Raw genomic sequence first — 17,065 nt, forward strand, 5'->3', positions numbered from 1 at the left:
TAGACACTGGAGGAGGAATATATTTGTGGCTTTTTAATCATCCGCAGCATATAAATATGCTCACAAACACAAACACTGACTCAGCAATAATTATGTTTGGGAGTGTAATGATGTTGATGAGCAGTGATTAAAATGTGCAAGCCTAATCATACGGCTCAAGATGTTTAAAAAAATGGAAACACCAACCTTGATGAGGAAAAGGACGTCGCTGAGCTTCTGGTGAGCCAGTTTTGGTGGCCCTCAGAGCTAAAAAGTTGAATATGGCTGGGTGTTCTGGGAAAGCAGATATGAAGAAAAAGGGAAGTTTAATATCAGGAGCATTTTCCCCCTCCGTTTAATTTACATCTTACACAAAATATGGATAAATATGGTTGTTTCGTTATAGTTTTTTCTTTTTTCTTTTATGTTTTTTCTCAATAAGAAGTGAAGAAATAATTCGGTTACACTTTATTTCGATGGTCCATTTTAAACACTCTGCAAACTATAAGTAACTTTGCAACTACATTTTAACTAAGTCTCATTAGAGTATTTGTAGACAGTAGTTGAATGTTAGGGTTAGGTATAGGGTTCGGGTTAGTAAGTTGACATTTGCAAAGTCAGTCAGTAGAATGTCTAATGTGGACCATTAAAATAAAGTATGACCTTTAATTCACCTTAAAATGTACATTTTGCTCACTTTTACTCACCTTCATGTTGTCCCAAACCCATTTTATTTATTTATTTATTTTATTTTTTTTTTTTTACATGGAACACAAAAATAGAAATCTTTGAAAAATTGTTACACAAAGTATTGCCATGCAATGAGTCATAGCGATCAGGATCTGTCAAGCACCAATTAAGAACAAAAAAGTAGTAGTCCATATGATTTGTATGCTATATTTCTATATAATACTATATTATTTGTGAGGTACAGATCTGTGCTGCTAAGTCCGCGGTTTTCCCGGGGAATTGAACTACTTTAATTCTACTGCCGTGGGTTGAAGCGACCCCAAATAACGTGATATTTTGCCCCTGGAATGCAAATTTTACCAGGGAACCCAGCCAAAAATGTGGATTTTACCCCCTGGAATGCATTTTTTTACAGAGGGACCCCCCTGAAACTTGCCTGGGTTTTGAGTAGCAATAGGGTGGGTTTTGTTATGAAACCCTGGCAACCCTGTTACAGATCAAACCTTTAACTTACCCACATTCAAATTCCAAAATAGTGCATTAGATGCTAAAACGGCACTGATTCTTGTGTGTGCAGTAACCAAATGTGATAGTCTGTATTTGATTTTAAACAAAAATGGATGCAATCTTGGGCCAGATGTGAGCTTTGGGGCAAGATTATCAGTGATTGAGTATTGAGTTTTGTAATTATCAGTAAATAATGAAGGTCTTATGATCTTACAAATCTATTATATGACTTCAGAAGACTCTAAAGGTACATTTACACAACAACGATGTATTAAAAATGGAAAAGATTTTTCTTTGTACAGTTGACAATGTTATCAAAACTTTCCTCATTCACACGGATCCACGAATATGACTAAAAATAGTGTTTTACACATGCTATACAAGTTGGCAATGTCACTATGCCTGTGCACATATGCATTCTTTTACACAGCACTCACACCAAACGCCCTTCCTATCCACCTTTATTTTTACAGTTTACTGCACTTTGATATTCTTCTTGTTATTTCCCTATAGCGGCTAATAAATTGGACATCTCACACATTCACAGGAAACACCTTACGTCTGCTTTGAAATTAAGATGGATAGACTAAACATGTAATACGCATGTGCATGCGCCACTGTTTTCACAGATTTGCAGTTTTGCTGTTAAAGCCCTGGGTATGCTTCATCTTTTTTTGCGTACGATCGTACGCTGTAGCTTGCATGCGTCCCTGTAGCTTGCATGCGTTCTGGTCTGTTCTGTTTATGCAGATTTTCTTTGACTGCCTTGCAAATCGATGCCCCCATTGCCACGGTTGCCACCTTGAGGATAAACTAATTACTGCAAATAAAATGCACATGTGCGACCTGCGCGTGCAAGTACGCACGGTTACAAAAATCCAGCGGTGCGCATACAGTACACGCGTACTCTTCTGATGACGAAATACGCATCACGCGCACTGTATGCTCACCCTTGTGTACGCGTAAAAAGTGAACTATACTTTGGGCTTTACTCAGAGAAAAAGCATGTTGTTGTGTAAATAAACGGCAAAAACGCATAAAACCTTTTCTATTTTTACTTGAAAACGGTGTCATGCAAACAGACCCTAAATATAGCACTTATATCATGTGGACCACAATTACGGTTGCTGTAAGGCCATTGTTGTAAGGCATGAGTTACATAATGAAATTTCTAGTTATGTAATCTATATAAAAATGAAAAGCGTATGGGACAACAAGCATGCGTAAGAATTTTCATTTTTGTGTGAACTGTCCCTTTAAGCTTGACATAGGTGGGCACATTATTTTATGAATTCTATTTAATGATATTTTTACACTAATAATTGCTTTCTCTGGTTCATTAGGTTTGTATGCATGATCTTACCTTGGAAATCTCGAAAATCATCCGGCCACCATCGGATTCCCATAAGCAGGGCTTGGGATAGTTTAAACACGTGCAGATGCCAAGAAGGGACCAAACCCCCTGTAATACTATCTACTTGTGTTCACTGTCACATAACTCTCAGAGATCCGCTGTCTGTCACCTCTCTACTGAATCAGCGTATGGGAATACTGATGTGCTCATCAAGTTTTAATATTGTGTCATGCATACTTCCTGTCAGAGTTATGATGTTTAGTTTATTTCTGTCTGTGTCCTAATGGCTTAAACTTGTTATTTAGTTTCTTATTTCTTAAGTTAAACTCTGCACAGCATCCTTTATAATAGGACTAAATGAAGAAGATGTGTCTTCTGAACACGAGCTACCGCCACATCACATCATGAAGAATAAACAGGTTAGTGAGGTCCAGAGTTACGTGTCTCACCATCTAACAAAACAATCTTTCTTGTCTCTGAATCATTTAACAAGTAAAACGTCTGTTTTCAGAACATACTGTATAGAAGATTGTATTTATATTTGATTTAACTTTTAACTTTTTTTTTTTTTTAGTTTATCAGATAAAATTGTGTGTGTGTGTGTGTATGTGTGTGAAATGCATGTTCCGTGCCCTCACCCTCGTGGTCTTGATCTTGTTCCCAGAGGAACACATCCAGCCGGAGTTGTCTGGTAGTGTCTTACACTCCTCTCCCTCCAGACACGGCTCCATCTCACACCACCACTTCCCAATCACAATGGAGGCTGCAGCGACACACACACACAAACAAACAGACACACACACACAAGGTTTCAAACATGTTGAAAAATTAAGTGTATATCTGATTTATTTAATTGATCTTTATCAATGTGACACTTCTTGGCTTTTTGCACTTTAAACCATTATTCCAGGCTATTCCAAACATTGTTATCATGGTGTTATCTTGTCTCACACTAGCAGTTTCCATCCACCTATTTGTATGTGTATTTTGGGATATTGCATAAAAAAAAACTGTGTGGAAACACCAAGATGCGCATAAATTCTAAAAATGTACATAAAGAACATATGCACTCAATTGAGGCAGATAAGTTTTTGAAATAATAAGAAGACATGCACATGGAATGTGATGTGTGACAAAAAACTCATGTGACTTTGTCTCAACAGATGATGTGATTGGATAACTGGACTAACCAGCATTTATTGTGTGTTGCCAGCACACTCTGAAGAGCATGAATGATGTACGAAAAAGACTGCCGCGACTGCAGAAACATCCATTTTTATTACAGATATTTTGCACTTATTTCCCAGGAAGTGACAATTTTGCTCTCTTTAACACATGGGATGGAAAAGGTGCTTTATTCGCAAATGTTTTATGCGATATTCCAATTTTGTGTGCAAGTTAAATTGATAAATCGCAGCTTTGGATGGAAACTTGCTGTTCAAAATTTATCATAGGTTACAAATTAATCCTGGACATTCAGGTTTCAAGATTTTAAACTGTACTTTTGTAACCCTGGGTTATCATTCTTATTTGCATATTTATAAGGTCAATAACATTGATTGAACTCGCGACAGGTACGTGACCGGTTTTAATTTGATTGTCCGTCTGTGAAAATGTCACCATGTAAATCCGTTCTGGGTTCCCTGAAAGAGCACATGGAAGAACAAAGCTCATGTTTAATAAGGCAAGAAATATTTAGTTTATGATTGGTTTTGTGCTGCTAAACAATCTGTTTTAATATTCTAGTACCGTATTGTACAACTTTGGCAAGGTAATTCAATGTAAATCTAGAATAGGGTATCATAATCCAGGATTGGTAACCCAGGTTTAAGTACAATGTAAAAAGCCTTTTATTTTACTTTGATATTACATTGATTTAAAAATGGCAATTATGACATAAATATTTACTGAATGACATTTCCTGAATATATTCTCTCAGGCTAAATGCAAAACATGAAAAAAAAACAAAAAAACACTTCTAATCAGCATGGATTTCGAGTATATAGCATTCACTGCTGCACACAACAGAGGGAGGAGAAAGAAATGTGGCGACGACAGAAATGGAGGCTGCCTCAAGTCACCATGTTTTCCCTTGATGAAACAAGCTCTCAAAATCTTTCCTACAGTTTCAGTGTAGCTTATTTTTCAGACCAGCACACTAATATCACACTGGGATATCATTTCAATGACCGTATTTTTTAAATCAAGAGTTTTTCTGCACTGGTCATACAAATATGTAGGTTAATTGTTTCATTCCTTCATACATTGACAATCCTCTAGCTGCTGGTGTACTTGTACTCACAAAACGTCTCGGTTACGCACTGGTGTCAAAAGTATTCACATTCAATAGTCAAGTAGAAGTATAGATACTAGGGTTTAAAAATACTTCTGTAGAAGTTGAAGTATCAACTCAAGCTTTTTACTCAAGTAAAAGTGTAAAAGTACTGGTTTCAAAACTACTTAAAGTATAAAAGTAAAAGTAATGTAAGGGAAAAAAATGCCATTAAGGACAAAAGCTTAGGCCGTGTTACAGGGGTCTATTTTGCACTCCACCTCCTCAAAATGTCATCAATAACCTTTATTGGAATGTAAATGTACATCCAAGCTTAACTGCAAGAATCTGTGAGGGCAGCGGACAAGAAAAATTTGGGTAGTTTTGGTGTACCCAGGGCAGGCTTAGTAACAATCAGGGCTTGACATTAACACCCGCCAAAGTTTTCAGCTGTTTTAGTTCACACCGCACCGACAAACGCCAACAAATTCGTCTGTTGGAGTTTGTTGGATAGGTGTTGGCGTTGGTTGGAGTCTGTTTTTACCAGACTGAACATGTTAAATCGCTGTTTGTTTGGTCGTCTGAGCATCCAACAAACGGCAACAAACTCTCGGTGCATTCCAAATGGGATATATCGCCCTCCGAAGGGCACTTCGGAGTGAAAACAATCATGGCCGCCATATTGAAGGGTCGTACCAAACCGAAGTGTTCAAAACTGGCCACTTTAAAGGGCCCTTCGGAATGAAGGATTTCGAAGGGTATAACTGATGGACACTTAGGACCCCCATGATCCTTTGCACAGTGAAGTTGTTTGTCATCACAGAATGGTTACAGGAGGCTCGGAGTTCGATTTGACCTATAAATATATGTATAGTATTTTTCTGTACTACTGTAATATTTATACGAGTTAGATTTAGTACATTATTATGGTCAAAACGATATTATTCATTCAAATGTTTCAAATACATAGACACAATATACATTATAGTGCGATAAACCAAAAAAAAAAAAATAAACTAACGTTAAACAAAGGGCGCAACTTGCGCAATCTATCCTCCTTGATTGTCTCGTTAAGATGACGCAGAAGTGCGTTCCAAAAAAGGAGTATTTTTGACCCCTACACCCTTCATCCCTTCGAAGCTCTCACTCTGGAGGGTAAACACTTTGAAGGGATTAGGGCATAGGGATGAGCCCCTCCGAATGGAACGCAGGGCCTGACGTAATCTGACCTGGCCACGAACCGTTGCCACGACGATGAGGGAAGTCCCCTGCAAAGACAGCTGTTTGATCGCGCCCGCGCCTCACGCACACACAACAAAGCACTGGAAACGTGACATCGCAGCTTGTTCGTTATAAAAAATAAAATACAGTTAAAAAAAATGGCAATCCGTGCCATTCAGCAAGAGCACTGCTCCACTTCACCGAAAGAGAGAGGTATAACACCATGAGAGCAACACAGGTTTACCTTCAGTTTCGTTTTGGCTTGTTTAGCTACATGGTTGTATATGACTATGGGTCACATAAATAAAAAGGGTCGCGCTAAAAAAAGTTTAAAAACCGGTGTATACGCTAATTTATTCAAACGTCTCTCTACCGATACCTAGCTTAATTTGCAGAGGACGAAGAGAAAGCACCCGTTTGATAGCCTAAATGAGCCAGTAGTAGAGAAATAATAACTTTTAAGAAATAATCTTTTTCGAGTAACGACCCCCAGCACTGTCGTCCTTGCTGGAGTGTGATGTGATTTGTGATTTGACATGATTTGTGACGTGCAGGTGCGCTGGATCGCGTACAACCCAACCAGGGTGTCAGAATGGTATATGTTTATTCTCATCCAACCACAATCAAATTCACTCTATCCAGATAGCGCGATTTATCTGGATAGTTTTTTTTTCAAGCCGGAATGAAAACAAGCCAAAATGAAATAGGAGTAACGAGGCTATTTTTAAAATGTAAGGAGTAGAAAGTACAGATAATTGCGTGAAAATGTAAGGAGTAGAAGTAAAAAGTCGTCTGAAAAATAATTACTCCAGTAAAGTATAGATACCCGAAATTTCTACTTAAGTAAGGTAACGAAGTATTTGTACTTCGTTACTTGACACCTCTGCGGTTACGTATGTAACCCTCGTTCCCTGAAGGAGGGAACAGAGATGTACGTCAGTAGTGACCGACGAATTGGGATATCACTTACGGGATCCCAATTCGTCGGTCACTACTGACGTACGTCGAACGTGACCGACTGAAAGGGAAAAGATGATATTTTGAAGAATGATGGTAACCAACAGTTTTGTAACCATTTAAATCCATTGTATGAACACACTTCTCAAAATATCGTCTTTTATTTTCCTCAGAAGAAAGAAGTCTATATGAGTAAATGATGAGAGAAGTTTCATTTTTGGGTGAGCTATCCCTTTAAGTCTGTCTACCAACAAACCCTCTTTTTAACTGTCAACTGTTCTTGCTGCAGTGAAGAGGATTTTCTGAGGTAAATTGTTTGGGATTTGAAGGTTAAAAGTCCAACTTAGATTTCATTATTCTGTACATTATCTTTGCTGTCTGTCACCAAGGTTAAAAGGTAAAAATTAATCAATATAAAGTCTTAGCGCAATCCTCACTCGCTAGCTTCAGCTAAATCCAAGCAGAGGCTGACTCCTTTCTCCTCACAAACACACTCTTAGCTCACTGCTTTACATCCCTCAGATTTTAACAGCAGATTTTCAGTCTTCTCACTTCTTTGAGAAGGCCTGAAACACAGCTTGCACTTTCGGTATAGATATGTGAGAAAGCCAAGCCAGGGTTAAATTCAAGTTCCAGTAACTGGATAAAACTTGTATTTAAAATACCTGTTCACGACATATGTAGTTAGTGGAGAAAAAATAAAACGAAAACAACCTTGGATGTTTTTTTAAACCCACATAATCCAGCTTTCAAATTAAGCCAATTTTAATATGAAATTTAACAATAAATGTCATTTTGATGCTCTTTAATGTGGCGTGACAGATCACTGTTGCTGACTGAACTGATCATCTCTTCCTCTTTACTACTAGTTATTGCATGACAAAAACAAAATTAAAATCATAGGGTATGTAGAAAGCTACAGTAGCTATGACTTAAAATGTATCTCTCATGTAATCGCTCAATCAGTGTTAAAACTGCAAAATTACATCAATGAAACACCTTGTGAACATCATCACCTGATGTTAAATTTACCAGGAAAGTGCCGATGGAATATCCAATTCTTTTTATTAAACATTCTTTCAGATGGTTCATTTCAGTGAACCGGTTCATCAGTTTGTGATTCAGTGTCCATAGCTCATGAAAAAGAACTTAAGTAGCATATAGCTAAAATTATAAATATATTGCTAAATATTTATACTATTTCAATATTTTTACTTAAAAGGTACAATTTGTGATATTTTTTTCCGCTAGAGGTCGCTAGAAGCCTATTCAAAACAAAGGCGTAGTTTGATGACGCCAAGTTTTAGAGCGGAAACTTGGGACATGTGGTCTCCATCTCAACGGACGGTGCAAAAGAATAGGGATTGGAGTCTGGAAGAACTCATGTTCGTGGATGCGATTATTAACGTTACTATAGTATGAAGCAGAGCAGGAGCAAGTGTTGCGGGAGCTGAACGAGGAGCTGGAGCGATTGATCAACACACGCCTCACGAGCAGCGGGACTTTTATTATGACACAGTCGCCGGCGCCGCTTCCGCTTTTCCGGTCATGAGTTTACGGGAGCTGTCCTTGTCGACAGAACAAGCGGCAGATGGTAAACAGTAATTATGTTCCATAAATAAGTAACACAATCCACCATAAAACGTGCAAGAAGTAAATAAGCAACTGCTTGAAGCAAGCTAGTGGTTTGCTGGACGCTAGACACTACTTCCGCATTTGTCCACGGCACTGTTGTCATGTGGTTTCTACATCAGTAAAGGCGGTAACAAAGGTAACTGACGTCATTGACAGGCGACTGCACTGCCCCGTGTCACTGTTTAGAATGGGAATTTTCTCATGATTTACAAGTAGTTGAAAACATTAGAGATATTGTTAGTAATCAGCTGGACAAAATATATAACACTAGCCTAGTGGTTTTTGGATATTTTACTGCAAAAATTGTACATATTGTACCTTTAAAGGGGACCTATAATGCCCCTTTTACAAGATGTAATATAAGTCTCTGGTGTCCCCAGAATGTGACTATGAAGTTTCAGTTCAAAATACTCCACAGATAATTCATTATAGCTTGTCAAATTTGCCACTATTTGGGTGTGAGCAAAAACACATTGTTATTGTGTGTGTCCCTTTAAATGCAAATGAGCTGCTGCTGCTCCAGGCCCACATTCCAAAAGAGGGCGGAGCTTTAACAGCTCGCGCATCGGTTGCTCAACAATAAAGGTGGAGAATCTCACGCAGCCAAAATGATGATTGTCAGTAACGATGTTCAGCCGACTGGAGTCGGACACTGATGGAGAGACTCAGGAAGAAGTTACAACTTTTAGAATGCATCTGGATATTCCTGAATAGTTAGTGGATAAATGTATGTAGTTGCTGAGGACTTGATTCAACTCATCGACTAGCATGTGCCGTCATGTTAATCTTTTGTGCAAATCCAGCGTTGAATTGACCCTCGTTTGTGAAGCAGTCTGGTATAAAATAATGGCATGGCAACAACACTCTAATAAAACAACTTTTCCTCTTCTCTAAAGCAGCCCAACATGGCCTCGATCACCCCCTTTGTTGCGGGGTTTATGTAAATTTTAGGGTTAGTGATGTCACTAACCTGGAAGAAGCTCATTATAGTCCCTACCAGTCGTCTGTTGTAGTCCTTAAACAGCGAATTCTTTAAAAGAAAATATCTCCTTTTGCATTGAACTTTGAGCGTCGTAACTTAGACACTAACTAAAGTTAAAAAAGTGAAATCATAATCAACTACCCCTTTAATTACTTACTTATGGTTTCATTTAGTGCTCATGTGTTTCTGGGACAAAATGTTTTAAAATGATGGATCAGGTCACATATTTATCTATCTAAAGCTACTTTTTTCCTCAAATTACACACACACACACGCACACACACACACACACACACACACACACACACACACACACACACACACTACCATTTGACTTATATGCCACCTACTGTAGATATGATCCTAATAGCCACCACAGATACCCGAACCCGACAACGTTATCTGTCCCATAATTCCTCACTCTCATGTGCGGTGCACACACTAGCCCAAGGTTCATTAAACACTAAACTCCCTCTGGTCTGAACAGGATGGAGAGTGATTACCACAGACTCTTCCTGTTTCTTTACCTGCCACTTTTCTGTACAGCTCAGTTTTACTGTGTACCATCTTAATCACAAAGCAATTATCGGTCAGCAGGGGTGTATCCACATTCTTTCTAGGTTTCAGATACATGGCGATTGTGTTGTGTTGCGCAGGAAGAACACCTGCAGTTAGTCATACAAGGAAGCGATGAGATATTAGTTTTGTTATCATAGTCCGTCTTCAAAATACATGTCATGTTTCATAGAAAAAAACAAATGGAAACACACACTTGACTGGACAAAGTTGGTAAAAATGTGAAAAATAGATCTGAAACGCAGAATGACACTACACAAAATGTTGTAGTTCTTTTAAGAGCAGATATTGCACAGGTGTTTGCCACAGGGTGCTTGTTCTCAAATGTAATGTTCCTGAGCTCAGAGAGTGAAAGGCACCAACAAGCCTCTTTTTCATTACCAGGCTTGAAGGATTTATATTCCGACACTCTGAATATTGAAGCCATTTGAAAATGAAAATAATGAATACCTGCAAAAGGCAAAGAGCAAAAAATAGAGAAAAAGAAATCAATTCCATGGAAGAGAACAATGATGGAAACACTGAAGCCCAGATTAAAATTCTGGCCTAACAGAGAGTATGAAATGTGAGACTTTTTTGTACAAAAATGAATTGTATTACAGCACTAAGGTGTGTACAGTGTGAGCAGAATGTTGCTAAATTTACGTACAGCTCAAGTGCATGCTGTTTGGAAATAATCACATCAAAGTTCAATTTACATATATACATTTGATCATAGAACAGTTAGTTCCCATCCTTCGAATTTGATTTGGCTGAGATTCTTTCTGCAGGTTACATCTATACGGCAAGTACATTTACAAAAACAAATTAATTGAATCATTCATTTAACCAATTCGTTCAAAGGCTAATACATTAATGAACAAAACAAGTGGGAGACAATGAGCTACTTCGCATAATATCCATCCTATATATCATTTAAGATCTTGAATACCTTTAGGGTGGATAGTATGCAAATTGTGATGTAGGGAGTGTCTTTATGAGAGAGTCATTGAATCATTCACTTATTCGTTCCAAAACACTGATGTGTGACTGAGCCTGTCCCATTGCCAACATCTGCGGTCTTGGCCACTTGAAAGCATGTGCATGTGACAGAACGTAGGTGAGCAAGACTGTCTGAAAATGCCAAAACATGTTTATAGAATTTCAAGTTACTTGTTTTAAGTATTAAAATGTGTAAATAAAGCTCTGTAAAAACTTTACTTCCATTTTTACAACACTATATTGTGTGTCCCATTGGGTAATCAAAAGTTCTACACACATATGCAGGCTTCAATTGAACACTTATCCAAATATTGGAAATATGATATGTGCTACATATAAGTAGACAAATGTAAATTGCAAAGGGTGGGTACAGGTCCACTGATTTTATGAATGAGTCACTGAATCATTCACTCAACCAGTTCAGTGCAACTACTGTGAATTGCTTGAATATTCACTAAAGTTAATGCTGTGATTTTATTTGGAAATGCTTTGCTGCCATAGCTAAAATATACAAAACTAACAAGCCACATTTGTCTGAAATGTAATTTACTCAGTATCAACTTCTTTTGTATTGAACTGTTTTATAAAAACACTAACAATTATGCCGTCTACCCTCTGCTTCGCTTCAATTCATGTGATATTGCTTAATTATACAATTCAAAATCATTTTATTAAAGGCATAGTTCACCCAAAAATGAAAATTTTATGTTTATCTGCTTACCCCCAGTGCATCCAAGATGTAGAGGACTTTTTTTCTTCAGTCGAACGCAAATTATGATTTTTAACGGCAACCGCTGCCGTCTGTCAGTCAAAAAATAGCAGTGATTGGGAACTTGAACAATAAGAGTCAAAAAAACTTCCATAGACAAATCAAAATTAAACCCTGTGGCTCGTGATGGCACATTGATGTCCTAAGACACGAAACGACAGGTTATATAAATACATATATAAATACATTTATATAATATATAAATTATATAAATACTGTTCGGTTTCTCGCACAAACCGATCGTTTCGTGTCTTAGGACATTAATGTGTCGTCACGAGCCGCAGGTTTTAATTTTGATTTGTCTAAGGAAGTTTTATTTACTGTTATAGTTGAAGTTCCCATCTACTGCTATTATTTGACTGACAGACGGCAGCGGTTGCAGTTAAAAATTATAATTTGCGTTCGACTGAAGAAAAAAAGTCACCTACATCTTGGATGCACTGGGGGTAAGCAGATAAACATAAAATTTTCATTTTTGGGTGAACTATCCCTTTAATACACATTTCATAATGTACTATTTTATTAGCTTGAACTAAGTTTTTGTAATTTTAAATTACATGTTCTGTATTTAAAAATAGTACACAATATTTTTTGCTGTATCAACTTAAAAAAACTTTACACAACTTTAACAGCATGACCGAACTCAAACTGATTTTCTCCAAATTCTGGAATACTCCAGAAGACACGTTCAGCATTTACTGCCAGTCCCTAAATGTGTGGATACAGCAGAGTCAAAGTGAGACAAATGGTCTGATGTCTGCCGTACCAGCGTTTGACCCATCTGACAGATGGCTCTCTCTCTCTCTTTCTATCGCAAACTTGGCGAGCAGAAAAGAGCCCACGAGAGAGGACACTAGGGTCAGTGCTTTTGCGCTCAGACTTTTATCTGTCTGGATCCAAGCCAGACCCCATTCAGATGACCTTCTCAGCCGGGAAGACAGGCCTTTCTCACCGGGCTTTGATCCTTATATGGTCCCCGCCAGCATCTTGCCCTCTTCTAGATCCTCGCAGCCATCACAAAGTCACAATTTCAGCAACTTTTTTGCCATCGTAGCCTCAGCAGGATAGTGTTTCCTCCCAGGAGAAAGCAAGAAAAAGTGGATTATTGGAGCAGAGCAGGACCCGTGGGGCCCAGGTCGCACTTTCCTGGTCATCCGTCTTCCTAGAGTCGCTGCCACGAAGGAAGTGTAGGTAGAGGTTGACTCTTTTAGGCTGATTTGAGATCATTTTTTTTCCAGTTTGTGTTGTAATGGTTTGTGGTTGTATTTAGAGAAGGTCCTTGATCATCCTAAGTGCTATATGATTGGGAGCAGGTGTGGACCTTTTGGAGTGCTTGTAGATCTGTGAACCCGAACAGCACGCAGGTTGGCAGCACTGTCAGGTATCAGCCAATGCCGCTCGTCGCCTGGCATTAAATAAATCAAGCTGTCAAAGGGTCTGTCATTAACATCACACTATGTTGTCTATCACTGACGCAGAGGTGACACTTGCACACATACACATGGTCATTCAAAAGCAAAAGTGAGAGTGACAAAGTGTCTGTCAGTCATCTGTGGAAGGAAGCACCTTGAGGAACCATAATGAGAAATGGCATGGCATGGTTATGTATGGTCTCACTGAAAAAAAATAATATATTTTTTTCTCATATAATTAACCTTGACACCAGGAATATCTAAATATATAAATAAATTAGCCATAATTAATCAATCCTTTTACATTTTCATTTCACTGTAAAGCACTTTGGATCAACTACATTTGTGTAAAATTGTGCTCTATAAATAAAGTTTGACTTGACTTCAATTAATTAGTAATAGTAATGTGTAAAATGATAGCAATTACAGCATCTAAAAGTGTCTAATTTTCTGTAAACAATCTGCACTCATCTAAATTTTTTATGACAACACCAGGGTCTCCTAGATGAATTCATCAGCAGACTGCGTTTTCCCAACGTCACTCAATCGATCACTTCCAGCAGAGATTAAGAGCGCTAAGCAATTACACTTTAAATTCTCATGCTTTTCTTGCAGGTGTTAATTCACAGCGCCGGGGTCCGGATCGATACATCAGTGCAGATAATGGCCATCCCCCTCCTTCCCCTCCCTTTGCTGTCCTGCACGTCATCAAAGTGAAGAATGAACTCGCTCTTTAAATCCACTCCAGCCACTCTCTCTTTCTTTACCTGCCCAGAGAAGCTGTCTGTTAATGACATTGCTGATTAAATAAGGCCTTTGCTGGGCTTTTGGTGTGGATGGATCAACTGTGTTTTCTTTTTTAAGTAGGCACAGGTAACGGTTGCAATAAAGCCGGATAAGGTCAAAGGGCGAGCAGAGCAGCTCTAATGAACCTGGGGTGTAATTAACGGGGAGCCGAGATCAGGTCCCTGTCTGAGGGTCAGAGAAGACTGACCTGGGAAGGAATGGAGCGCCGTTAGTCGCCATTAGTCAGTGTTTTACACGGAGGAAGAAGTGTGGCTTGATTAGAGATTCAAAGAGCAATGTAAGGCCTCTCAATCACAACCCTGTCAAAGCTCTCCACTCTTAATGAATAGACTTCAGAGTCTTCATCTTTTGCTTGAAGTGAGCTTGTGTGTGCGTTCTTCTTAATGGAACACTTGACTCAGCCGTGGTGTTATGACAAGTGCATTGTTTGGCCGATTATGCTGACAAACTGTCCACAGCTCTCAACAAATGCACAAAACAATCTCGGAATATTTATAGGCTCAGAAAATTCTCAACACATAAATTATGCTATGTAAAATCAACTGTTATGATGCCTGCTGCTAACCTACTTAAAACCCTGTGAATTTGTTTGACAAGTGCAGTTCCCTTTCAGTCGGTCACGTTCGACGTACGTCAGTAGTGACCGACGAATTGGGATATCGCTTAGAGAGCCCTATCATCTTCGTGTAAACTAAAACAAGCCAATGGAATTGGCGTGCGATATTTGCATAATGCGCACCGCCCACGTCAGGTGTATATAAATAGGAAGCAGATGCAATCGCACTCTGTCTTTCGCTTCGGAGCCATTCACTGGTGTCCTGTTTAGAAGACTCCTTTCTTCGTGTGTTTTTTGTTCTAAAACACTGCCTCAGAAGAGGATCTGCAGCGAGCTTCGGTGCTGGTGAAGAGGGCACGTTCAGCGAGGTCGCGAGTGTCCGAGGAGCTGAGCTATAAGCTCTAAACTGCTGTTTTCACAGCAACACAAAGAGTGTGTGTGAGGTAGCGATTTGGGCCGGTTCCGCGGTGTGTCAGGGAGTGGTGTACCTGACACATCGCGTCGCTCCCTGGGTGCTTCAGCACGAGTGAGTTGACTTCCCCTTCTAAAAGAGCTTTACAGACGAACCCTGACAGTATGTCATTTCGTTACTGGGTGCGGTCGTTCCCTGGTCCCTGCTGATGGGCACAATCGCTGCATCTCGTGTTTGGGCGTTCAGCACGCTGAAGCAGCTTTTGTGGATGGTTCATGTTCCCATTGCGGGAACATGACCATCGTGGTGCTGAGGTCGAGGCTCTCCTTCCTGAAGTCTCAGGAAGCGGGGGTCCCCTCTCCTATGCCGCGTTCGACTGTTTTTTCCGGCCCCGGGAACCGGAATGACGGTACGGCGCTGTATAGGAAGGGCGACCTGAGGATAACGGTCAGGGCTTCCCCGCCGAGCGGAAACGCTCCTCGAGCCCCTGCCGCCTCAGCAGCACCGCAACCCATCCTGCCGCCGTTGGTTTCCACTGGGCCCTCTTCGGACTGTCCAGCCGTTACCTTTGGTGCGCCGGCAGCGGATCAGATGTCGATCACAGCATCGGAAGGTGAGCCAGAGTCCTCGGGGGAAGACCCGGACGCGCTGCCGCAGGCTGCCTCTGCCCTGCATGCGATGGCGCTTTTGCAGGTCTACCAGGCAAAAGCGCTGTCAGAAATGCCCCAGGAAGGTCCTGACCAACAGCTGCTGGGGGAGCTGCGCGCTGCCACCGACCTCGCCCTCCGGGCGACGAAGGTGACAGCACGCGCTGTTGGTCATGCGATGTCTACTTTGGTAGTCCAGCAACGCCATCTCTGGCTGACCTTGGCGGACATGCGGGATGCCGATAAGCAAAGGTTCCTAAATTCCCCCGTGTCCCCGGTCGGCCTATTCGGCGACGCGGTGGAGAGCTTCGCCCATCAGTTCTCCGCTGCACAGAAGCAGGCTGAGGCTATCAGTCACTGAGGCTGCCTCCACCCAGCCGCCAGTGGCTCAGCCTCAGCCCGCTCGTCGCCGAGGGCGCCCGCCTGCATCGTCCTCCGCCCCTGCTAAGACGGCAAAGCAGCAGCCTACACCAGCCAGACAGCAGGGTGCCGGTCGCGGGCATGGTGCCCAGCCCGTCTCCGCTAAGCCCGGTGGTAAACGCAAGAGCAAAACACGGCACTGAGACGGGCAACCTGGAGGGGAAGGATCTTGCTCTTCGGGAGAGTTTTCCACCATCTCTCCCACCCCCGGAGGAGGGCCGGGGGGAATTTGTGTTTGTCTGTCCACCGCCGCTGGCTCTCCGGAGTCCAGCGGTACCCACTTTTTCACAAAAAGAGCAGTTTCCTCAAACTCCAGGTCACAACAAGGGGTGTCTGCCAGTGTGCCAGGCTCCGCCTCGCCGCTGACAGCTCCCTCCCCATTCGCCAGCAGGTGGCAGTGTGATGGTGCAGACCGCGTCCCGTGCGCTGTCTCCCATGCACACTGCTGCCTCGCAGAGTCCGACCCCACTCCGGGCCGCCCCCAAGCCGTCCGGGTTGGGTCCCTCTCTGCCTTGCTGCCCCACCCCCGGTGCGTCTGTGGTGCCTTTGGTCCCGCTGGCTCAGTGTCTGGAAGCGTGGATCACGCTCCCCAGCCTGTCCAGTTGGCTCATTCGTACTATCAGACTCGGCTATGCGATTCAGTTCGCCCGGCGTCCCCCGGTCTTCAGGGCTGTCCACTTCACTCCGGTGTCGTTGGACAGTGCACCTGTTCTCCGGGTGGAGATTGCTGTCCTCCTGGCGAAGGATACAATCAAGCCGGTCCCTCCAGCCGATATGAAGTCGGGGTTCTACAGCCCCTACTCCATTGTACCGAAAAAGGGCGGTGGGCTACGGCCAATCCTGGACCGTCCCCAGGATTGGTTTGCAGCAATAGACCTGAAGGACGCG

General features: G+C 41.3%; 1 protein-coding gene across 1 annotated transcript in view; it reads right to left on the reverse strand.

Moving 5' to 3' along the window:
* Positions 1 to 208: 208 nt before the first annotated feature.
* The window catches only part of LOC137021130 (chemokine-like protein TAFA-1), a 198,126-nt gene continuing 181,269 nt past the window's right edge, over positions 209 to 17,065 (reverse strand). The window contains exons 3-4 of the mRNA XM_067387350.1: positions 3,169 to 3,293; positions 209 to 273 (exon numbers count right to left, since the gene is read on the reverse strand). Coding sequence (XP_067243451.1) covers positions 247 to 273; positions 3,169 to 3,293 — 152 coding nt within the window. The 3' untranslated portion in view covers positions 209 to 246. The remainder of the gene's footprint in view (positions 274 to 3,168; positions 3,294 to 17,065) is intronic.

Source organism: Chanodichthys erythropterus, chromosome 6 (genome assembly GCF_024489055.1).
Source record: "Chanodichthys erythropterus isolate Z2021 chromosome 6, ASM2448905v1, whole genome shotgun sequence".
NCBI lineage: Eukaryota > Metazoa > Chordata > Actinopteri > Cypriniformes > Xenocyprididae > Chanodichthys > Chanodichthys erythropterus.